Source organism: Planococcus citri, chromosome 4, assembly GCF_950023065.1.
Source record: "Planococcus citri chromosome 4, ihPlaCitr1.1, whole genome shotgun sequence".
NCBI lineage: Eukaryota > Metazoa > Arthropoda > Insecta > Hemiptera > Pseudococcidae > Planococcus > Planococcus citri.
In genome coordinates this window covers 8,362,608-8,388,926 of record NC_088680.1, presented here as the reverse complement: position 1 = coordinate 8,388,926, position 26,319 = coordinate 8,362,608, and the positions used below count along the sequence as shown (strand labels likewise).

Sequence of the window (26,319 nt, the reverse complement as noted above, 5' to 3'; positions counted from 1 at the left end):
TGATTTACTTAGAAATGTGTTTTATCAATAAAAAATGCTCTTAAATTTATAGTTTTCAAGATACGTCTATTTTATAAAAAATATTTTTGATAAATTTCTTTATTCAATTTTTTTTTTTAATCTGATGATTTCTAGAAATTAATACCTATCTATATAAAAATCAGTCAAAGTTACCAAAAATTGATGGAATCATAAAAATAATGACCACACATTGAGAAAATATCTCAAGTTTAGGGTAAAATTTTTCACAAAATGTTAATCTGTCAAAAATGAAAAAAGAGGGTGTCTAACAAAATTTCAAAATGAAAAAGTATAGGACTTGAGTAGGAATTTTAGCAAGTCATTTTTCGAGCACTTATAGAATTTTTAAAGATTAGAGGGGGAGGTCAACATTTACATTCAAGTTTTTAGCCAAATTCTTGTAAAAATAAATGATATCTTCAAACACCTATGATTTTATTTAAACAAGTAGACGTCAAAAACATAATATTTCACTTCAATCTTTCGTTTTATTTTCTCATTATCAATTTTAAAAATTGATGAATACCACACCATGTTCGGTTAAAATCAAATTCAACTCGAATTCTTCAATTTCGGTGTATTTCAATTTGCTTCAAAATTTTGAAATTCGAAAAAGTAGTTATTTTTTGTTGAAATATTGAAAAGGACTAGTATAGGACCTGTCAGACACCTTGAAAAATTAGATATTTTAAAAGATCGACTTCTCAAATCAAAAATTTGTTTTACTTGAAATCCCCCCCCCTTTAAAAAGGTCTCTTCAATGCATTCCAGTCAAAACTGCCAGAAAGTCTCAACTTCTGCTGAAAATCAAAAAATGCTTTATTTTTGCCAAAAATTCAGAAACGATAATTTCTTATTTAAGATGCCAAAATTGATTGTTTCTGAAAATATAAAAATTATGTCTTGAAAAAATGAAGAATTGTGAATTTTTGAGAACTTTTGGCCTCGAAACTTTTCACAGCTTTTGCCTTCGCTTTGCTCGGGCTAGACCATTTTCCTTTTCTTTTCTCGGACCAAAGTTGAAGAGTTGAAAAATTGACTTCTCACATCGAAAATAATGTTGTTTAACTTTTTAAAAATTATCAATTTTCGAAAGCTTTTGCCCTCGCTTCGCTCCGGACTTTAATCCTATTTCTGAATACATTTTAATTTCCTGAAAACTATCATCAAAATTTTCCAAGCAATTTTCACTTTATTTTTCTCAATTTTCTTGAATTTTCTTCACCTTGTAATAGGTATAAGAAATTTTCGAGGGGTTTTCTTGAAATGTTGCTCAATTTTTCTCTTACCTATAATGTTTTTAGATGGGTAAAAGTTTTCTCAAAATTTTTTTGACACTGTAACTTGTATTCAGTTTTACAATTCGAACCATATTTTTCAATCCATTTCCATCTGAAGTTAATTTTCTAGCAACTTGGCCTAGCTGCAGCAGATACCTTGTTTATTCGAGATATTTTTTTTTTTTGGTGGGTAAGGTAAAGTCCATTTGTACATATATATGGGATATATATTCATCGCCACGTATACGTAGGCGCCCATAAATGTCGAATTGAAATTTCAAAACTGTGATGCTTTTGCCCTCGTGCGAGAGAAAACCAGTTTGTCGAAAATATTATACAGAAATATACGCATCGTACTCGTAGAAAAATATACACTTTATATACCGTACTCGCAGCAACGATATCCACAAAAAACCAAATAACGCGATATGATTATTATAATTTATCGTCATTTAAGACAAAACGTCGGACTCAGGTTTAAGACCTCCTAAGGTATATTTAGTCTTCATACTGTGACATAATAGTCAATAAGTATAGCATTATACGAGCTCATCAACTCGCTCAACTTGTTTAAAGTGATTTGCTCTGCATGGTGTTGGTATCTTTCTCTTCCTTTTTTTTTCATTTATTAGAAAAAAAATTGATAAGTGCATTTCGAGGTTGAGAATATTTTTCTCGTGGTTCGAATCACTGGCTCTCGGTATTTTTCCGGTATATCTATGTCCGTGAAACTTTACCAAACCGGATGAATGAATGTCGACGAATTTTTCCCATTTTTTGCGTTGTTGTTGTTGTTGTTGCTGCTGCTGCTGCGGCAGGCGGGAAATCGTAATAAAATGCTCGACGATTTGTGCGCTCGTAAAAGCCGCAGCAGCCGAACATATAGATAAATAAATTAAAACAGTTCGCGATCGTATATTTTTTTAATGTAGGTGTGTCGTGTGCGTCGAACACTTGGCCAGTGTTAAAAACCAGTCCCCTGGAGAGACGCTGGACGATGTTTTGTTGTGTCCGAGGGAGACAGAGAGTACGACGAGCAAGAGCAGATCTTTCATTCAATGCAGTTTTTCATTAAATCTACGTATTTTGCTCGCTTCGCATTCATGCCTATGTAACGTATAATACCTTTCTTGTAGATACATCAGATCTACCTTCCTGTACATCTATTAAACTCTCGTACTCGTAGGTTCCGCGATTAGGTATACCTAGGAATAGACTCGCGTATGTAGTGCCTGGTATATATGTTGCTGTGTGTCTGAATTGTGATGACCATTTGGCTCGAGATGATTTTAAATCGCCTAATATAAACTGATTAACGTCCGTGTTCTCATTATCGTCATCGCTCTCTAAGGTCATCAAAGTGGTTTCGACATTCAAGGTACCTACAGGGTATACATACTCTTTGCCGGACGATTTGTGATATATGTTCGCCTGCTGCAGTGACATCTTCGCGAGCATACCTCTTGGCTATTTGTAGCATGTCTAGTTATATTAAATAGGCATACGTAATACGCCATCGATGGCTGTTTCTTCCTTGTAGCATACATTGGCGTCAAAAGAAACCCAGAATGATGGTTATTCGTTAAATTTCGCACCGTCGGAGTAGGCAATAATAAGATGAAGTACATCTCAAAAAAAATCAATATTCACATTTTCCTATTTTTGAGATTATTTGGTTGTGTTTCTTAAACTTCTGAAATCAATTTTTCATGTTTGAAAATTTTTGAAAAATTGCACAATACAATTCAAAGTTGGCCGAGCGAAGCGAGAGCAAAAGCTTTGAAAAAATTGATAATTCAAAAAGTAAAATGACTGATACAGAAAGTTGATTTTTATAGCTTCAACATTTGAAATTTCTTCAAAGCAAGTACATATTCAGCCAAAAGAACGCAAAAAAACGTCAAAGATGAAATAGCTGGTCAAATATCAAAAAAGAATAAAGTTTTGCAAAAATCAGTAAAACTTGCATAGAAAAAACTGAAACCTTTCAAAAACTGACAAAATTTCAATATAATTGGTCAGTATGTTGATAAAATTGATGAAAAAATAAGGTGATATATCTGATATCTGTTGGTTGGTCACCGTGCCATATACAGCCACATACGTACAAGGCTGAAGGCACGGGTTATTTTATGCTGTTACATTAATGAAAGGAGGTTGGATTTTTGGAGAAAGGAGAGTAAGACTGAAGAATTTTGAGCTATTTCAGGTAGAGTTTTAGGAAGGTTTAGTGACTTTCTTAAATTAGTATGATCTTGACAGGTGAGTAGGATGTGGGATATAGTGAGTTGGACTTGACATGTAGAATTGTAGAGCATTATTGGAGGTGATTCTTTTTTGAAGAGATGAGAGTGGGTAAGGGGGGTATGGCCTGCTTCCTGGGCAATCTTGAATGTTGGTGGTGTGACTTTGGATAGGAATTAACTGCAAACATACGGCTTCCATCACATCAGACACATGATTGGGTGTTTCTGGTACAGGTGAAATTTTTAGTGACTGCTTTGCTGCTAAGTCTGCTGTTTCATCACCCAAAATTCCTTAGTGGGCTGGAATCCAGGGTATGGTAGCATCCATGTCACATTGGAGAGATGAGATTTCTGAGGCAATTGGATGTTGCTTAGATTTAGATCTTAGTTGAGAGATGGAATTTAGTGAATCCGTGAAGATCACAACTTTGTTGAGTCTGCTTTCAATTGCCATTTGGCTGGGAATTAACCGCAAACATACAGCTTCCATCACATCAGACACAGGAATGGGTGTTTCTGGTACAGGTGAAATTTTTAGTGACTGCTTTGCTGCTAAGTCTGCTGTTTCATTACCCAAAATTCCTGAGTGGGCTGGAATCCAGGTTATGGTAACATCCATGTCACATTGGAGAGATGAGATTTCTGAGGCAATTGGATGTTGCTTAGATTCAGATCTTAGTTGAGAGATGGAATTTAGTGAATTTGTGAAGATCACAACTTTGTTGAGTCTGCTTTCAATTGCCATGTTTATACAGTAAGCGCCGCTTATTATCATTGTGGTTATTAGAATAATTCGCTTAATAGAATGGGAAGTCGTTGGGACAGAATGGTTGTATCTTTTTACATTGAAAGAATTTCGCTTTATGTGGTAATTGAAGGTGAATGAAGTCGGTTAATGGAATTGGAAATTTTTCAAAAAGCAACAAAGATCAATAAAATAGGAATACTTTTTGTCCAAAATAAAAAAAAAGTCTTATTTTTTAATCGAAAAATTGGAAAAAAATCCCCCAATTTCCCTCGAAGATTATCTTGTTTTTTGCTAAAATCGTCAAAATTCTCAGCTTTTTGTAAGAAGTTCCAATACAGCCCACTTTTTTCCAAAAAGTGTTCAATGATCTAGCATTTTGGCAAAAATTATCAGAAAGTCCATATTTTTCATTTTTTTATTTGAAATAGTCAAAAATTTCAAAAAAATTGTCGTTCTCTTACCTAAAAAATGCAAAAAAAATTCTCACGTTTCAAAAAAATTATGAAAAAGTGTCATTACGTTGCCAATAATTCCCAAAATTGCCTCATTTTTGCTTTTTGAAAAAAATGTTTGCAATTTTGCTACAGATTGTCACTTTTTTTCACAAATTATCAAAAGCCTCGCTCATTTTTCCGAAATTACCGAAAAGTACAATTTTTTGCCAATAAAAATCATCTTTTTTAATTGTTCGTTTATTGGCATAACTCGGTTAATAGAATAGCAACCACTTGGTTCCAATCCGATCACATTAAGCGGCGCTTACTGTAGATGTAAGTATAGCGTGCAGTTCGCATGAAAGAATACTGAATAAACACCAAAGCAGAAATTGCAAAACCTCGATATCACGAACAACTGAACAACCACATTGATCCATGGATTTTGACCCACCACTGTAAAACAAAATGAAATCATTATACTGAGTGATAAAGTTATTGATGACTTGAGTGCTGAGTTGAGTGTGTTTGAGTAATGATGTGTCAATTGAGAGAATATTTTTCTCAGTTTTTGTAGGATTTTCTGGATAGAATGGGGAAAGAGAATCGTATAGCTGAATAGAGTTTAGAATTCAAGAGACTTTATGGAGATATGAGTCATACGCATATGGGAGATTGAAATCAATTTTTGAATTTATGGTGAGCGATAGACAGTCAACAGTTTTAAGGTGAATGAAAAATTAGGGAAGGATGAGTTTTGATCTTATAGAGGGGAGGATTTCATATGCTTCCTGATATAATAAGTGTACAGAAGTAGTTCTGAGGGCTCCAGTTGCCAGTCGAAGAGCAGTGTTCTGAATAGTGTTCAGTGCTTTGACACTACAAAAAAGTGAAATATGACCAAAAGTTGACTTTTACAGAATGTAATATCGCAAAATTTGGTTGCAGCCAAAAAGAAGCCAGATGTTGAAAAAAATTGTAAAAATTAACAAAAAACCTATCAGTATCACAGAAGTAAAATGAAAATTTGCATCAAATAATAAGTAGGTAGGTACATAAATTTCCCGAAAAACCATAAAAAATTTATGAAACCTCACTACAGTTACTATGTAGATATATGCAAAATATTGACCAAATTGTTTAAAAATTACTCGTAGTTAAAAAGCTCAAAAAACAACTAAAAATAATCAAATGTTGAGCATATTGTAAAATTTGAGCAAAATATCGAAAAAAGAATACTGAAAAACTGATCACACATGCGTAAAAATTATCTAAAATGATCCAAAAATTGATAAAATTCTGCAATAATTGCAAAAAAACATTGGAAAAATTGTTTAAAAATGACAATTTAGTTGAAAAAATGCTGAGAACAGTTGAAAACGATCAAAAGTTGTAGAATATATCATAACTCCTGAAAAGTTATCAAATTAATTTGTTTGAAAATCAAAATTTAGATGAAAAACTTTAAAAACAGTTGAAAACAACCATAAGTTGAAGAAATAATTGAAAACTTTGAAGAAAAATGCAAAAATTCTAGAAAATCTGAAAAAAAATTATCAAAACCAAAAAAATTAAACAATTTCTAAAAAAAAACATCAAGAATTCAGAAAAAATTGTAAAAGTTGTCTGAAAATCTCGTTGAAAAGTTCTAAAAACAGTCAAAATTATCAAAAGTCAAAGTAAGTATGTACTTAGTTATACCTACCATAAAATTTGAGAAAAATTACAAAAAGCTGATCTACTCAAAACAAAATGAAATTCTACAAAAATTAATACTTATACTACGTACAAGTATATAATTACCAAAAATTGATAAAATTCGAGTGTAATTGCGCAGAATAGGGATGAGGGGAGTTGTTTTTAAAGTTCCCTCATTTTTTTCCTTCAATTTTCAGGGTCTTATGATTCAACCTTTCCCTTCGATCCCCCCCCAAACATCTCTGCAAAATTTTGTTTGAGGGATGTCTCAACAATTATTGTAAAAAATCTCAAAATAATTACATTCTAAAGTCTCTAAAACTGAGCAGAAAAAAAATGTTTGAAAAAAATCTTCACAGCGCTCATTTCTGAATTCTAAAACTCTTAAAATTTGTTAAAACGTGACTAAAAAGTTGAAGCAACATTGTAAAATTTGGTAATGATAGCATAAAATGCCATAAAAACTAAAAAATTGAGTCATAATAAAATTTCAGTGAAGTTTGAACAGAATTGAGAGGAAACTTTACAAAAATTTTGTTCAATATTACCTATGTCTGAAAATGAACCAGGAGATCCAGAAATCTACGCACTGCATCGTCTTCCTTCTGCAGCTATGATTTTCCTACTGGGGTAGGGGGGGGGGGTGTGAAATAAATCAAAACTGTTCAGTATCAAATTTTCTATCAGAAGAGCTGGGATTATGCATCTATTTTGCCTGAATGGCTTTGTTTTTGAGACGTTTCCATGGTCTACAGGATTTTTTTTGTTGAAAGAAATAACTACTTTTTCACTACGTACCTACCTGTTTTCAACCAAACTTTCAGAAAGCTCTCCACTCGACCTCCCCTCCCACCCTACACACACAAAAAGTTAACAAACTCAAATTTTTCACAGGAAAATTTTCAAAAAAATTGAAATTGGAAGAAAATTTGTACCTGCACAAATTTTCAATTTCATCAAAAATAAACTTTTTTTTTCAATGATTTGAAGATTTTTGTTGAGCGTTTAAATTTTTTCATTTTTTTACCATATTTTTGACTAAATTTACTACTTTTTCACTAGGTAACTGTTAGATACCCTGATTTCCGACCAATGCTGATTTGTTGAAAAGTTCTATTTGAATCGATTGCTGTGATGATGTAAAAAATCTGAAACCCTCTTGTCACAAAGAAATCAATTTTTAGGAGAAAACAAGAATGCTACAATAAAATGAAAAGGAACAAAATTGTAGAGGATGAAAATTCCTCATCAGTGCAGTAACATTGATTATTTCTAAAAAGCTTTGCTTTCGGGTCATTTCAAACAAAAATTAGGAAATTCAGCTCCACTGAACAATTTTCTCCCATTTTTGTACATGGAAGATCAAAATTGTGCACTGAGGAAAACGCCTCGCCCCCCACCGATTTCTTACTATAGCTTCCAAAGTTAAAGTAGCTCGAATTCGTTTGAATAAATTCAGAATTTCGTCTAGAAAGATGAAGATTGAGAAAATACTTCAAAACTAACTTCACGTTGATAGTTTCTATCACCATAGTCCATCGAATTGGCCGTCCCTTCACCCTTAAGTAGGTACTTCACTCGTCAAAAGGCTAAAATTTCATACTATCACACACAAGTATCTATGTATTTCTGACTCGAGACTTTATGCCCATGAACTCAAATTAGTCACCCATAAGCAACATATGTATACTAGATATGCACTTAAAACAAAATATGAAAAACTCGTATCTTTTGGTCGAACGCTGACAAAACCACTCAGCTCCGGGAGTCTGCATATACCTATATGGAGAGTTCGTTTGAAATACACCACGAAACCGCGCTTGTACATACATGGACGAAACTCCAAAGAAAGCCAAACAGTAGCGTCTCAATCTACCCGCACCAGCTCCAAAGACTACTCGAGAGAGAGAAAGAGAGAGACAGAGAGCTTAACGACAGGTACCCATAAAAATGACGTATTTTCGGCACCACCTAAACGGTTCTCTTTGGTTTTTTTCCTCTTTTGGCTTGTTCGAAGAAACCGAATTAGTCGATTTATCGGTTTAACATGTAAATGGGAATAAATTGTGTTCGGCTACCTAGTACCTAGACCTACTCGCGTTCTCCGACGTCCACTCTCGAATCTTGCGAGAGTCCAGAGACTCGAAAATTCTCGCTGTACCATTGAGCGAGCTAAAATTTATGTGTATTTTTTTCTCCTCTTTCGAGTTGAGCCTGGCCAGCGCAGATGTTACCTAAACTACATCCTCTCTCTATGTAGAGAGAGGTTCGTAGGTACTCTCGCAACACGGTTTATAATTCGAAAAAAATATTCGACAACTGTGATATCTCACTTTAAAGTTTATTAATGGCGCGAGAACCCCCCGTCGATTCTTTATTAAAAATATTTATGGTAAATTTTAATAAGACGCCGCCTTTCTGGCAGGTTTATTGAGATAGTTTCTGTCATTATAAAAATTTTTCGATTAAATGCGAAAAAATATTCCCCTTTTTATTTACAGACAGAGCATCGGCATTGCGCAGCTTGCACCGAACCAATCACCGATAAGTATTTGTTACAAGTATCCGATCAATCGTGGCATATTCAATGTTTACGATGCTGTATATGTCAACTAGTACTGGAAAAACAACCTTCTTGTTACATCAAAGACGATTCCATTTATTGCAAACAAGACTACGCCAAGTAAGCATTTATTTTTCATAACTTCCCTTCATCATCATCATCATCATCACATATGTACCTATACATACATACATAATAGTCTGCGAGAGTCCTTGCTAAAAATAAAAATATGTACACAGCCACACATTGCACTGCACATAATTTACTTATCCTTGCGTTTACTTATAACAATTATGTATGTGCTCACTGCTCATACAGTGAGATGGACAGAGATGGGAGCCGGGGGGAGGGGGTTCTTTCTTCAACGGAAAAAGAAAGTGGTCGCTTTTAATGATTCGCCGACAACGACAACGACGACGTCTGAGTCTGTGAGTCCGCGCATTCGTCCGTTATTCGGCGTTTATATTGCCTGCTAATATAATCGTATACCGTAAGAAGTAGGCTATCAAAATACGCCTTTCGAAACACCGAATCGTATCGTATGTAGTGTCAAAATTGATTCTTTGCAACGAATCGCAAGTCATCGTTCGATCGAGTCTACCTATATGAACCGCACCTACCTACGTACCACGTAATTAATGTACTCGATCGTGTACCGTATACCGATCTAAATTACCGCTATGAGCTCACCATGGTATACAGAATTCATATCAAAGATACGTACTTGTTGCACAATGCATATTAGGGTGGCTGGAGAAAAACTACGTGAAACTTTTTTGAGCTTTTTAGCGAAACAGGTATATAGATAGATGAGTCAAAGGTTCTCAAACTATGAGCATTTTTGAAAAAAATTGGTTTTTCTGCCAACTTTGAGTAATGTTGCCAAAGTATAGTCTTCCACCAGCGACTTTATCAAAGGAAGGTTGCAAAAATTGCCATTTCTTAATTTTCTGAACAATTTTATGACACTTTGTATCCCAACTGGAAAGTTGAATAGTGAGAATAGACACGTCACGTCATATTTTCATTAGTTTCCGAACCCTTTTCTAAAGAAGTGGGGGGTTGGAGGGGCACTGAGGGCCCATCTCCAAAAAATAAGCGAATATTCGAACTCAGCACCCTCGAAAACCTAACAAAGAATAGGTCACACGTAGGGACGAAATTAAAGGAGAGGAGGGGTGCGGGGGGAGGGAGGACCACCCTCCCAAAGTTGTTAAATTTTGAAAAAGTCTGCAAATTTTAAAAATTTTTAGACTCGAGAAAGAAGCTATTTTGCCGAATTTTTTGGAACTTGAATTATAGGTACATTTTTGAAAGCTTTCGCTCTCGCTTCACATAATATAGTCCTGTTAGTTTTTCTTTTGTAAAATCGGACTTTTTAAAAATCTTTATTTTTACTTACTCAAAAAATATTCAAATCAAACCCTCATTCAAATTCTAAAATTTTGAAACCAAAAAAATCAAACTCCTCACATAACAAAACAAAGCTCTCTCACCTACACCAAAATACAAATTTTTGAAAGCTTTTACCCTCAGTGGCCTCAGTTCGTCCGGGTCTGTTGGCTTTCTTTTCAAACTTGGAATTTATTTCAAAAAATCATCATTCATAAATTACTCATACAGAAATTCTAATTTTTTAATAGTGGGGTGAGGTGGGTAGGGGAAATTTGCGACAAATTTGTGGCTTCCACACCCCTCCTCCCACCCCTGCAAATCCGTAAAGTAATGTTTCGTCCTTGGTCATACATCATATTTTCAATTTTTTGATATTTCGGACTGATGATGAAAGAGGGGGGAGGAGTCAAACGACTCAAGTTGAAAGAATAAGGTGATATTGGCACTCAGTTTTTTTCTGTGCTTCCGAATTAGCGACAAATCATTAGGTACACCATTTCAGTGATGTACCATTTTTGAATTTTGACCCCAAAGTCAGAGGCTCTGAGTTGAGCTTTTCAAATTTTGATCAGAGATTCTAATGAGGAGTTGGGGAAGGAGGGAAGGAGTTATTGAAGTATTACGTTCAAAACGAAAATTGAAACTGATAACACTCATTTTGAAACAATTTTTGCGCAATTGTCATCTTCGAAAAACAAAATTTAAAGGGCGAAAACGGAGGATCAAAAATTATTCACGATGTTCTACGCTTAAATTGGACCATTTCCAGCACTATACATTTTTCCTTATCTGTGACGACCACAATTTCATGACCTGACGTCCGTTTTTGTGGATCAATGTAGATCGAACTTGGCGAATGGGGTTATTTTGGGATCCAAAAAATCAGTTCTTCAGAAGACCACCCAAATTGATAAAAATGGTCAAAAATGAAACCATCACTATGTACCTTCATTATGACAAAAATCATCCCAGACTTATTCAAACAGGGAAAAACTGAATGTTCTTCTGATTTTATTTAGCCCCCAGCGACCCCAAATTGACATATGCGGTCTAAATTTGGCATAACTACTGAGCAGGTGCCATAAAATAAATGTACCTTTTTATATTTTTAGAAAGCAAAGCAAAAGATGAAATTTATTTTACAAACAGTTCATCACTACATTAAAAAAATTATCATTGCAGTTATGCACTAAAGGGTTGGGAAGAATTACAAAAAAAAAAAAAAATGATCCGAATCAGAATTTACAAATCACCGCTCAAAAAATGGTTCGAATCACTTTTTCTTTGTGTTTGTGAATTAAGTATAATCTTCAAGATATGCTCATTGCTCATCCCCCCCTTTTTGAAGTAACCTTAGCAACCTATTTAGTATTTTGATCCAAAAAATAAGCAATTTTTAAAATTATAGCTCTGAAAAATCTACTCCCGCTCCATTTTGAAAACTGAATTAATCACAGGCTTGACCTTCACCGACCACAAATGAATTTTTATTCAGTTACAAAAAACTGAAACACTGTGTGTGATTGCTTTCAAAAATTCCGAATTCAAATTTTAAGCCTTTTCTTTGGGAATTTTTCCAATTCTTTCTGCATTATTTGAAAAAAAAACTTCCTGAATTTGAAAACTTTTTTTTGGCATTGGGATATCCATTAAAATCCAAAAAACGCAAGTGCCTCTTTTGTACTTTCAAAGTAAAATTTTGTATCAAGTTAATATACTACTCATGCCCCTCTCGCCCTCCCCCCAACAAAAAGCCATAAAGTCTTTAGGTTGTCTTCAGATTTCTAAATAAATAAGTAGGTAAGTGATTTTTTCTTTTGTTTTTTGATTTTTTGGAGGCCTGAAAATATGAAATTTGTTCATTTGAAAATGAGAAACAAATTGGCCCGAGCGAAGCGAGGGCTAGAACTTTTGAAATTTTTCATTTCGAGATGCCTAAAAATGAGGTTTTTTTAATGCAAAGAGTTCATTTTTTGGTTTCTTAAATTTTAATATTATTGGAATGATGTTTTTGTGAAAGAAGTTACTTTGAAAAAAGAAACGAGAGAACAGGCTCGAGCGAAAGCTTCTGAAAATTTTCATTTCGAGAGGCATAAAAGCGAGGTTTTTTCATGTGAATACAAGTAGTTTTTTTTTGGCTTTTAAAATTTTAGAATTTGAATGATGTTTTTTTCGAAGGAAGTTGATTTTGACAAAGAAAACAGAACAGGCCCAAGCGAGGGCGAAAGCTCTAGTAAAGTATTTCAAGATGCATAGGTACTTGCAAAAACGATGTTTTTTTGTGAGGAGTTCATTTTTTGGTTTCAAAACTTGATTTCTATTATCTATCGTCAATGGTCATCTTGTCTTTGAAATTGAAATAGAAAAGAAAACAAGCCCGAGCGAAGCGAGGGCAAAAGCTTTCGAAAATTTGTCTTTCGAGAAGTTAAAAAATGACGTTTTTCTTTCATCACAGGTCCTTATCCAAAATTTACAATTGATCGTTTTTTCAAAATTCTAGGGATTTTGCGAGAAAATTACGAAATTCCCTGACTTTTCCAGACCGACCAAATTCCCTGACTTTTCCAGGTTTTCCAGTCTTGTGGACACCCTGTAAAACTTCCCCTCTTCCCCTCTCTTCCTCACCAAAGATGAAAATGCAAAAATCAGAGGTAACGTTGTCCAATGAAGAGAACGTGGAGTAAAAAAATGATTCGTGAACCTGATTCATGGCTCATAAGACTGAAAAATGATACGAATCACGAGTCGAATCACTGCATTTTTGATTCGAATCATTCCCTACCCTTTATAGGGATCCATTCTCGCACAGAATGGTGAGAGGGGACAGAATATACCAAAAGAATTCGAAAATGATGCGAACTCGAATACTTACGAAAATTAAAAATAATCAATCTCTCAAAATGAAGAAAGCCGAAAAGTTTCTCCAAAAAAAATACGATAAATGTTGAAAAAAACAACAAAAACGTTTTTGGGGGAAAAAATTAAAAGATGAAAGAGAACAAGGTGTTTGTTAACAAGGTCACAAAAACGTCGCGAAATTCCAAAAGTTCTAAAAATCACAAATTTGTCTTCATAAGAAATAAGTGAAAAAATAAAATTTTCAGAAGCTTCCAAAATTTTTACCGGAATTGAACATTTATCAAACGTTCCAGTAATTTTATTCTTTTTTTATTGTTAGTTTTCTCGAGATACCTAAAGTAGATACTCGATGATTAAATATAAAAATTCGTTTTTGTAAAAATAACACAAGAATTTAGTAATTGTAATAAACTTACCGAAATATGCAACCAATAATCTCTTTTGACGCTGGATCAAAATTGGTTGATTTTTTAAACACCATGTTCTGAAACAAGGAAAAAAACTTACAATTATAATGTGATAGAATATGCAAAGAAAAATTGGCAAAAAAAATTACTTTAGGTAGGTACCCAAACATAATAATGAATAGCAATTTTTCACCTTTGCCCTTCTTTCACGATAAAAATCGAAAAATTTTCAACTCAAACTTCACTCTTCCAACCAAGACGACAACTTCTTTCATTTTCCCAATTTGACACTAGTTTGGGGGGGGGGAGGAGGGGGAGGTTGAATCGTGAACTTTAGATTTCCAACTTCCTTTGATGAAATGTTCAAGTTTCAAAAATCTGCTGGAGGCTCCAGTAGTTCTCAAAAAATCGCTGGAGGCTTCAAAATGACTTGAAATCCACCCGCAGTCAACTTCATAGCGTATTGAAATCAGTTTGCAAAGTGAATTTCGGCTTCATGACACCATTTCATAAAATGTTGTGGAAATTTCAAGTTTCAAAAATCTGCTGAAGGCTCCAAAATTACTCAAACCCACCAGCCGTCGACTTAATGTCGTGTTTGAGTTGGAGTGCAGCGTCAATTTCGGATTTTCAACTTCATTTTATGAAATTATGAGGGAATTTCCAGTTTCAAAAATCTGCTGGAGGCTCCAGAACAGCTCAAAACAGTTTTTAACCGTTTCCAATCGATTTAGGAGGTCGAAAATAGGGTATATGTCAAATTTCAGCTTTCTAGTTCAATTTGGTAAAATTTTGATTTTTCCCCTTATTTTTGGCTTAAATTTGATTTTTAAAAATTCACCAAAAATCGAAAAATACACTTTGGCACTTGAAATTTTGGCTAGTGATAAATTATTGCATGCTCTTTCGATCTAGCTTAGTCCACTTGAAAAAATTTCGTGCGAGTCCTATGTTGGCTGCGATTTCGGCTGCCCTGTCAATCAAAATGGCCGCCATTTTGTTAGTAAGTCCCAAATTTTTTTCGGCAAGTTGGCTTCAAAATGTTCCTTTGTATGTCCCCTTAAAACAAATTGCCCCAGAGGATCGATGTGGGGGAGGGGGAGGTGCAATTATTCCTATTGTCATTTGTGAGACTACTACATACTTTCAAGTTCTTAAACTCATCAATGCAAGAGACTAACGAAGACCCACTCATATCTCAACGAAGGTTTTTCAAACGTGAAAATTTTCTACAAAAATTTAAAGTGAAAAAAAAATACCTCAAGGTTGTCTCGATGGTCACATCGACATTTTCACAGCCTCCTTACAATTTTGTCACATTCGATTATGCTTTGTCATTCGAGCGGTAAAATAAAAAACAAAAGAATATTGTTGGTGTATATTTCTCATCCATGTGTCTTTCCGTTTCGTCGTAGATATTATTGCGATGACAAAGAGAGCCAAAAAAAAAAAAACAACAAAAGAATTTATAAACGCGCGAAGAAACGTGAAAAAATATACCAAAATATAGTACAGTATTTCCAAGTTTTTACTTTAGAGAATGGGTTGGGTGTGGGTATATAGGTATTGTTTTACGTGCTACTCAAAGAAAACACTCACACGTACCTCTATACATTAAATAGGTACCTCTACCTATACCTATTCGTTCACATACATAAACCCATGTTACATGCATAGACATCGGTATATAGGGAATCTGATCGAAAGAAAAAATAGTCCAACGCGACCTTTTGGTAGGTAGGCACAGTATAAGGCACCTACAAAACCGATATTATTATTATGTTAAAAAATTCCATCCACAAGTACCGCAATGACAAGATAACGAGAGGAATTTGTAGGAAAAAAAAGAACCACCGTTGAAAAAAGAAGGGTAAACCTCATGCGGAGACGTTGAATTAATTCATCTTTCACATACTTGACTGTTGAATGCAAGAAATAAACACTTTCAGTGAGTTAGCATATTATATTTTTCACCACTGACATCGAACTCTACGTACCATAGCTGTACCTCTCTCTACCTATACGATGATCCATTTGTCATAAATTCCTACATCTGTCAATCGAATTAAACTTTTAATGCTACGTAAGGATTTTTTTTCTTATTCTTTTTCGCGGATGCTGGTGAGCCGCAGACGTATATCTCTTATGTATTCGTAGGTACTACATACATATAAAAGACCACGCCATTGGCCACCGTATACCATATAAATATATCGAGCATCGCAGGTACATTTTACGTCGACTGAATATTTATATACGAGTAATATTACAATAAAAGAAGAAATATGAGTAAGAGGCGACTTACAACAATTATGCATACGCGGTACAAAAATCATATTCTTTTTTCCAAAACTAATTCGTCACGAACAATGCGTGACAAATTATTTAAATTTCACGTTTTTATACGTATTTTTTTCAATTCTTCTTCTTTTTACAGCGACTACCCGTGTAAAATAATTTAATTTTTTAAAAAACTGACCGCAGTATTTGGTGGTTGGAGTCGCAGTCTAGTCATGGCCAACATCAATTTGTAATCGTCTAGAAATTATTCGAGAATTTCTTGGACAATAAATGATTATTTTTGCATTGGGATATTTAAAAATAAATCTGTAGTTGTAACATGAGCATAGAAAGTATCTCTGCTTGGGTCCAAAATTTCTTCAGAAAATCATCAAGAGCGGAAAATAGTAGATTTAGTGCACTGATGGGGTCGGGAAGGGGGAGGGGGGTCAGAGAAAAGGGATTAAAAAAATAAGCTAATATTCGAACTCACGATCAGCGCTTTCAAATTAGAAATAATCGATCTGTCACTTAAATTTTAAGATTTGGAAAATTGGGAAACCTTTGCAGTACCAAGAGGTGTTAAGATTTCATTTAACAGAAAGCAACATCTGATTTTTTTTTCAAATTTCAATTTCCAATTGTTTGAAAGGCTCTCATTCAAGTATTATACTTGAATTCAGGAATTGGCTGAATTTTATTTCTCAATTTTTGGAGAATATTTGAATATTCTTCGGCTTAGTTTCCATGAAAAAATACAAAATTTGATTAAATTGGAGTAACAAGATGAATTTTGGTCTCTATCCATTAGTTTTGATTACCATACGTGGTCGAATCGATTGATGGCTCAAAAACATCCCAAGGATTCTTGAATTGGTCATATTTGAATTTGAACCAGCAGAAACAGATCTTGAAATTTTGTTTTTTTTTGTCCTGGAAAATTAAAACGAGCCATTTGAATTTTCAAAAATTCGCCAAAAATTGACAAAAAATGAAATGGAAGGAAATTCTCTTTTGTAAGGAAAATTTTGATCATGGATAATTTTTTTTTCAAGTTTTTAAAAGTTGAATGTAATCTTGAGAATTCATCAAGATTTAGTCAGATAAAAGACTATAGAAACTCTGACATAATTATGAAATGTGAGAACGTGGTCATTTTTTTCAAAGTTTAAAAAGTCTGGCATGATTTAAGAATTCCTCGTAAAATCGCAATTTTTAACACGGAGAATTTTGAAAACTTGGTAAAAAATTGATCGACTTTTTTGATGAAAAAATAAATCAGTCACTCGTATTTTCTGACAATTCTCAGATTTAAAAAGAAAATTACGATGAATGTTTGACATTATGTCAGACTTTAAAAGACAAAAAAAAAAATATATTTTTTTTATTTCATTTAATGAGCCATATACAGCAACTTATCGGCTAGAGGCTCGTATTTACAATTTATTCCAATATTTGGAGTTTGGAGTGAGCCAATTTTATAGAATATGGCTTTTCAAATTCAAATTCATTTTTTGAGAACTTGGAAAAACTTTCAATAAAAGTTAGTTTTAATTCGATTTTATAATGTTTTTTCTGACTTTTAGGAAATTGAAAAAATTTCTATGAATTTTCGACTTGCTTTCAGACCTTTAAAAATTACCAATTTCTGAAATTCCCACTCACATTGAAACAGCCATTTAGATAATTGTTGAATTTGTTTTTTAAAAACTCGGGGTTAAAAATTGGCGAATGCTAAAATCATTTCAAAATTTTAAAAATAGCGTTCTGATATTCAGCCAGACTCATCTGTTTATTTAGAATTCCAAGCATTGAGCCAACTTGAGCAAAAAACACATATCCATGATTTAAAACTTTCTTGGACAGGGTACTTTACACCCATTGTTTATAAAATCTTAAAAGTTGGACAAAATTTGGAAAGTTTCAAAATAGAATTTGTCCTTCTCATAATAATATCAAAAATTTATGAGCATTTTTTTCAAGTTTTCAAAAGTTGGCATAATTTCAAGAATTTACAGCGATTTATACATAAAAAAATATGACATCCTAATGTTAGAAAATCGTTGAATTTTCAAAAAAGTCGATTGATTTTCTTCCAAGTTGTCAAAAAACTGACATAATGTCAGAAATTCAATTGATTTTTTTTTCGATCAGCGTTTCACAAATTTTAGAACACCCCCCCCCTCCTCCCCCGCGAAAAAAACACATTCATGTGAATATTCAGTTCCCAAAATTTGGTTCAATGGTGTATTTTTAGACGCTCTTCCGTTTATTCTAAGTATGACCCAAAAAGTTTCAGTCAGGTAAATAACATACATAACAAAAATTCGTAATTTTGAAAAAAAAATAATTCAAAAGTTTTAGATAAAAAACATTGAACATTTTATCAATTTTAGCAAAAAAAAAAAAAAAAAACTTTTTCGAGTAAATTTTGGGAAAAAAACAAAACTTTCATTGGGGCTTTTCAACAATTTTACCAAAAAACCCAAGGCTTTTTCGGTGTTTGGAGAAAAATCGCTTTTTGACAATTTGGCAAATCATTTGACTTTTTTTTTGAAAAATTGGACAAAAAACAGGATTTTTTTGGGATTTTGATAAAAAAGTAGGTAGGACTTTTATTCTGCAATCAAAAATAAAATAAAATAAAATAAGACTTTCAGATAATTTTGGCAAAAAACATGACTTTTCATAGAATTTCAGTAAGAAAACGAAACTTTTTGACAATTTTAGCAGAAACAGGAAATGTTGGAAAAAACGGAATTTTTGGTCAAAAATGTAGAACTTTTTGACAATTTTGACAAAAAAACTGACTTTTTAATAATTTTGTCAAAACGCCATCTTCTTTTGACTTTTGGCGAAAAAATATTTTTCAATGGAAATTTTGGCAAAACATTGAACTTTTAACTCTCGATAAAAAAAATACTGGATTCTTTGGCATTTTTTCCAAAAAAAGGACTATAAAAAAAACTGGACTGTAGCAGAATACCTTGAAGGAAAACAGGACTTTTCTGACAATTTTGATCAAAAATGGAACTTTTTAAACAATTTTGCCAAAAAATTAACTCTTTTAGTCTTTTGGGGAAAAATTTTTCTCGAACAAATTTCGATAGAACATTGAATATTTATTTTTGAATTTTGGACAAAAAAATGATTTTTTGGTATTTTGATTTAAAAAAAAAGGACATTTTATTCAAAATTTTTGAAAAAATTGGATTTTTACACAATTTTGACAAGAAAATATGACTTTTTTTGATAGCAGAATTAATAGATCGAAAAAGGACTTTTTACAACATTTTAGGATTTAAATGAAACTTTAAAATAATTTTGGCAAAAAAAGACCTTTTTTGAAAAATTTTGGAAAAAACAAAAAAAAAACAGAATTTTTCAGAAAAAAGTGAGACTTTTAGGCAATTTTGACCAAAAATGTAGCTTTTTAAGAATTTTGACAAAAAAACAACTCATTTTCGGTTATTTTGTGGAAATGTTGACGAAACATAGGATTTTGTTATATTATTTTTTTGTAGTAGAATTTGAACAAAAAAAAAAAAAGGATTCTTCGGCGTTCCAGTCAAAAAACAGGTCTTTTATTCAGCAATTTTGAGACTTTTTTTTAGCAGAATAAATAGATTGAAAAAGGACTTTTTACAGCGTTTAGACAGTAAACGAGACTTGTTGACAATTTTGGCAAAAATAGAACCTTTTTTGTGAAAAAAACAGGATTTTTTGGAAAAAAATACGACTTTTAGGAATTTGACAAAAAATTGAACTTTCTAACAATTTTGACAAAAAACCAATTTTCGATTTTTGGTAAACGTGACTTTTTTTTAGCAGAATGAATAGATCGAAAAAGGTCTTTTTACAGCGTTTTAGGCAGTAAACGAGACTTTTAGACAATTTTGGCAAAACTAGAACCTTTTTTGCGACAAATTTTGAAAAAAAAGAACAAAAAAACAGGATTTTTTGGAAAAAAATACGACTTTTAGGAGTTTGATGAAAAATTGAACTTTCTAACAATTTTGACAAATAACCAATCTTTGATTTATGGTGAAAATTTTTTTTGTGGAAATGTTGGCAGAACATTGGACTTTATTTTTTGGTAGAAAATGAAGACAAAAAATAGAATTCTTTGGTATTTTGGTCACAAAATAGGACTTTCATTCATCAGCGATTAAAAAAAAAACAGGACTTTCTGACAATTTTGACAGAAAACGAAACTTTTTTGGTAATTTTGAACAAAAAACATGGCTTCTTTAATATTTGAGATAAAAATCAGAAATGTGACTGATTACTTGGTAAATAAAAATCCTATAAAAATCTTTCCTCCACTCACACATCCACTCCACAATTTTCACACACATCGAATAATTCAAATCTGTTACTTATTTTTATACCTCAGATCGACTCAAATCGAGTAATTCGATTAAGTCTGCGCTTTGCTTCAACCCAAGAACTAAGAACAACACGAACCAGGCCCTTTACACTTGATAAGACACATCGACAAATCATGTTTCGAGTCTCAGCACGTATCAGAGGGTTAAAACACCCACGTGCCACCATATGAGGGTGTGCCATACTACATGTATCTTTGCCTATTTTATACACTCTTCGCAAAGATTTCCACGCTTACAGTATGTACTATAGGTATATTGGGTCTAAAAACAATAAAATAGGTACCATCCGCGAAAGAAAAAAACACACTCCGAAAAATCCACCTTATAACACTTATAGCATAGGTATAGTAGGTACAGTTATAGGGACCTAGATAGGTAAGTACGTATACGAAAGCGAAGTGAGTTTTCTACCAAAAAAAAGCAGAGGAAAAAAAATTCCACCAAGAGATAGAAGAAAGCTCGTCGAGTTATGTTGAGGCAACGTGCTCGTCGCATTAAATGAACACATCGTTGGGTATAATTAAATCAACCAAAAGTTCTTATTTACAATAGGTGTGTGTACTAGATTGTTACATGTGTTAACATTGCATCCCTTTTTGTATACCTACCTAATACTATACGGAGCAGATATACGAGTATAAAGGAGCTGAGGAGTAAATTCTTCACATAATTCGTTACGTAGTCGTACAAATAATACGAGGTATACGAGAGAGAGACCGAGAGAGAGTCTACGTTTTGTGGATTTTTAGTATTCCGAGGATGTCTTACACTTTTGCGTGACTAGCTGTATATAATTAGAAGAAACGGTGTGTTTTGTTGTAAGCTCTACAGCAGATAGAGGGTAAGGGTAACCTTATGTAGTATATTTTGAAACGACGATGGAAACCTCTACAACATGGTACGAGTAGGTACATCTACATGGCGCTTGTTGAGCAGAAAAAGACTCTCGACAGAGCAAATCTTCTGGTTAAAAAATTTGCTACAGTTGGAACAAAACGTCGGTCGTCGTTCAAAATACGTACAACTAGGTATACGCGAAGATACCGTTTAAATGTTTGAAGAAAAAAAATACAGATTACAAGAAGCCAATTAAAATACCCTAGTCGGGAGATAAATTATAGGAAAGCCATTATTCAAGCATGCCAATGGGCCAATTAATTACATACAAACGTTTTTTCTTTTTTTTCAAACATGTTAAATGCGTGTGGGTTATTTCATTCAAATGCTCATATAAAATATCGCCTACGTAACATTCTTTTTTTTTTTACGATCGTGAAGGGAAAATTCATTAAAAAAGATCCAACATCATTCAGCAGTCGATATAGTCGAACGCGAGATCAATATGAGAAACGAGTACAAGAGTATGTTTAATGAGGTTTACTACAGCCTATATGAGCTTGTCGTCGCTCCTCTGGACAGTGCAGTTTTATAAATAATTTTTTTTCGACCACTCTCCATGGGCTGGTCCTCAAGGCTCATCGATGAACCGAACTGTCCACACGTAGCCGTACACCTTTAGAAGAAGAAAAAAGAAGTGTTGAATGTAGTGAACGGAGGAGAGGGGGTAAAAAACAGGCAGCAGCTACTTTACTTTAAATATACGTAGATTATTACTTGTTTCAATTAATATCGCTTCTGTCTCGAAGATGTGACAGATATATTTGTTAGAAACGCGGCAATAACAAGGTGTGTGGCAGTGAGGTAAATGAAGTGGCATGTTTCGCATATTAATAAGTTTAGCGGGAACTTTTAAAACAACATTTAATACTAGTTCTGAAATGCTACACCATAAGACAGTGCAGTGCAGTGCAGTGCAGCGCTTGTAAAACGCAACATGATTTTAGATTCGATATTTAAATGTAGAAATTACCGTAATTTATTAATACGCTTTCGGATATTGGTTTTAGGTATATACCTATCTATCGGTATATCTACATATAAGTATCGAGTATTTATATTATATGTGTCTATAATTTGAGGCAGATAATGTCATCCTATGTATATGTTATGCCAGTAGTCATATAGGATATATTGATATTGCTATTTTTTTTTATTGCGATGCAATTTTTATACATGCTAACTTGCGAGAATAGATTCCTAATTATGGCTGTTTTGTCGCAGAAGTTTCGGAGCCAAGTGTTCGAAATGTTCGAGAGGAATTTCAGCCACCGATTGGGTACGAAAAGCGAAAACCCATGTTTATCATTTGGCCTGTTTCGCGTGTGATGCGTGTAAAAGGCAGCTCAGCACCGGAGAAGAATTCGCCCTGCATGAAGATCGAGTTTTGTGCAAAACGCATTATTTAGAATTGGTCGACGGCGGTACGACGAGCTCGGATGGTGAGTATTATGGGTCAAGTTTTCAATTTTTTTGCCCCTATTGGTCCAAATTATTTCAAAAATTTTCAGATTATTTCGTATGTCGTGAGCAGAGAGTCGATTTTTACAATTTTCGATAAACTCGAGGGGTCAAATCAAAAAAATGAATCGATATTCGTATTCAGCGCTCTTAAAAACCAAGCAAACCATATGTCACACGATTTGTATCAATTTTCGGGAAAGTTGAAAAGTCAATGGGGAGGTGGGGGTGGGGTGGGAGGGTCGTTGAAAAGGTCAAATCGAAAAATTGAGTTGATATTCGTATTCAGCGCTCTCAAAAACCTAGTAAAACATATGTCACACGATTTTTTCAATTTTCAGGAAATTTAGAGTCAACAGGGGGTGGGGGGAGTTGTACGGGCCAAATCAAAAAAATAAATCGATATTCGCATTCAGCGCTCCCAAAAACCTAGTAAACCATACGTCACACGATTTCTATCAATTTTCGGGAAAATTGAAAACTCTAAAGGGGGGAGGGGGGTCGCTGAAAAGGTCAAACCGAATAATTGAATTGATATTCGTATTCAGCGCTCTTAATAACTTAGTAAACCATATGCCACACGATTTCTATCAATTTTCGGGAAAATTGAAGAGTCACTTAGAAGGTAGGTGGAGGGGGGGGGGGTTGTTGAAAGGGTCAAATCGAAAAATTGAGTCGATATTAGTGATCAGAGCTCCCGAAAACATATGAAACGATATGCCACATGATATTCGACATTTTCTTGCATTTTGACCAACATTTTGGGACTTTGTACCCCCTCCCCCTCCCCATGGTTTTGAAAATTCCATCGCGAAAAGTTCATACTCATCTATAAATATCATAAAAATGATGCTTCCTGAATTTTTTTCCAAATTTTTAAATCATAACTCGAATATTTTCAAGCTTTTGAAAATTGAGCTTACAAAAAAGCTCAACTTTGAAGTTTTGATATCATTAGCGAATATTTTCGAACCTACTTTCAATTACATTTGAAACCTCACCAGACAGATTTTCGTAAAGTTACAGCAGTCTCGAGCAAATTGACCTCCAAAGCTGAACAAATTATACGAGAAATTAATTTTGAAAACTATTTGAACTCAAAATTAAAACAGGACTTTTCAAAAAATCGCTAGGTTTTGAAAGAAATATTGCATTTTTTCGAAATTTTGGGCTTCAAGCTCGCTCTGGAGGTTGAGTTTTTTTCAGGTTGCACAATTTTCATACTTCAAATTATTCATTTCTCATTCGAAAGGGTTAAGGGGAGAGAGGGAGGAGGTCAAATTTGTATACACATCGTCAGCAGCAGAGGATTTTACCAGCAAACCCACAAACTTTTGCGGATATTTATAAAGCTCAGATTGGTAGAGGAGGGTTAGGGTGGCTTTTACTTTGAATTATTTGAATTTTCATTATTTCAATAGCTGAAAATGGATTTATTTCAAGAATTTTTTTGACTAAAAAAAATGAACATGCAAAAGTTGAAGTTTTTTTGTTTGTTGGATCCATTTGTTGATTTTTTTTTTGTAAATTTATCACACATTATATGAAAAGTTTTCAAAAAATTACCTCTAATTTCGATTTTTCATGCCTAGAAATCAGGTTTTGTCCCCCCTCCCTTGAAAAAATCCTGGCTACGCCACTGTTTAATGTTAAAATGTGCAAAAACGTAAAAGAACATTACATTAACTGACTTCTTTGGCCCATAAAAACCAAAAAATACGTAAAAAGCAAACCACAGAGAAAAATTTCAACCTCATCAGGCCTTTTTGATGGTAGATCATACATACCAAAATTTTAAAAAACAACCAAAATTCACATGTCTTGACGATTTCTATGGTTAAAAAATTGAAATGGGTTGCGGACTGCCTCAGAAATGTTGAAAAAATTCGACTCGAGAGCATTCAAACTGTATTTTGTAATACCTACTTATTACTGTTGGAAGTCTGTCATGCCCCAATACCGCCAAGTTTAGAATGCTGGGATCAAAAAACGAATTCTAAATTTCATATCAGCATCTCTAAAAACCCAACGGACCGCAGGTCTTGAGAATTTTTAATTTTTTTCAAATCTGGGGGCTCATTTTGAGGCTAAGGGGGCTCATATCAGAAAATTAAGTTGAAATTCGACACAAAAACTTCTGAAAACCTACATCAATATCGCAGGTCACTCAAATTTTTCATTATTTTTCAAAATTTGAGGTTCACTGTAAGACTTAGGGGCTTTGCACGAAAAAAAATGAGTATGTTTGAAAGCAGCACCTTTAAAAACCAATCAAACCCTAGATCACTTGAATTTTTCAATTTTTCTTGAAATTTGAGGCCTACTGTAAGACTTGAGAATTTTATAACCCTCCAGAAAAAGTAAGGTTAAGATAAAAATTGAAATGAGTAAGTACCTCCAAAAACCAAGAAAATCTTCAGGTTACACAAATTTTTCATTTTTTTTAAAAATTTGAGGGCACATATCGAAAAAGTAAGCTGAGATTCAAAATCAACACCTACAAAAACCTAACAAACCATTTGTCACACGTATTTTTTCGATATTTAGAAATTGAGGGGGGTGGTGTTATGGGTCTTGTAAGAAAAAAGTAAATTCAAATTCGAAATCAGCGGTATCGAAAACATAACAAACGATATGCCACATGATTTTCATTTTTTTTTTCAATATTTGACGAAAATTGAGGGGGGAGGGATTGGTGGTGGGAGGGGTCATGAAGTTTCCTGAATTGTAATAATTTAGGCAGAAATGGCAACCATGACATTATTAATTTATTACTGAAGAAAAACAGCGCCAGGAAAAAGGACACTACTTTATTGAGAAAACACCACATTTCACATTTTTATTTGGTTAGGAATTTTTTAAAAAATAATCCCTGAAAGACATGACCAGAAATTTGAAAAAATTCCAAACAATTGGAAAAAATCATGCCTCATGCGAGAATCGAATCATAGATAGAAGGTGCTGTAACTGAGCTCCCAGAGGAACCAGATTCTGAAACCCATATCATATTTTTCAAAATTTCAAATCTGAAACAAACCATTTGGAGGGGTTGTTTTGATTTTGATAGCAATTGAAAACCACAAAGACGTAAATATTGTTTTTTCCAACATTTTGGATTCCAATACGTCCCCTTTTAAGAGCCAAGTTTTGATCTTTGGATCAAATGAATTTTAAAATCGGAATCATCGTTTTCAAAAATGTCTTACTTTGATACCTACTCACAATCATCATTTTTCTCAAAGGTTCTGAAATTGTTTCAACCATCCTCCTTTTTTACCTTAAAGAGCAAATTTTACGAAAATACTTGAAAAAAAAAATAACAATACATATGATAATAATACATTCAAAGTGGTAAAACTTCTTTAGTACCTACGTTCCTTTTTTTTAAAGAAAATCCTCTCTATTTGGCCCCCCAAGATAGGTATGAATATTTTTTCCCTGCTTCCACGTCTTCAAATTTTGTATCTTCAACCTTTCTTAAAAAACAAAAAAAAAAAACTGAAACTGGAAACTTTTATTACCACAACTTGAAAAAAATAAGGCCACACTGAAGAGATCCTAAGTTCTCAAAAAGTCAGGAAAATGATGTGAAAAAAATCAAATTTTATAAAAATTTTAATTTCTTTGCATTTTTTCCTC

At 33.4% G+C, this 26,319-nt stretch overlaps 1 protein-coding gene across 3 annotated transcripts in view; it reads left to right on the top strand.

Moving 5' to 3' along the window:
- Positions 1-26,319, top strand: part of Awh (Arrowhead) — a 65,788-nt gene that overhangs the window by 37,075 nt on the left and 2,394 nt on the right. For 2 of the 3 annotated variants that reach the window (XM_065364526.1, XM_065364528.1), the window contains 2 exons: positions 8,929-9,110; positions 22,444-22,661. In XM_065364526.1, coding sequence (XP_065220598.1) covers positions 8,929-9,110; positions 22,444-22,661 — 400 coding nt within the window. The remainder of the gene's footprint in view (positions 1-8,928; positions 9,111-22,443; positions 22,662-26,319) is intronic. The other variant, XM_065364527.1, reaches the window with a different exon arrangement.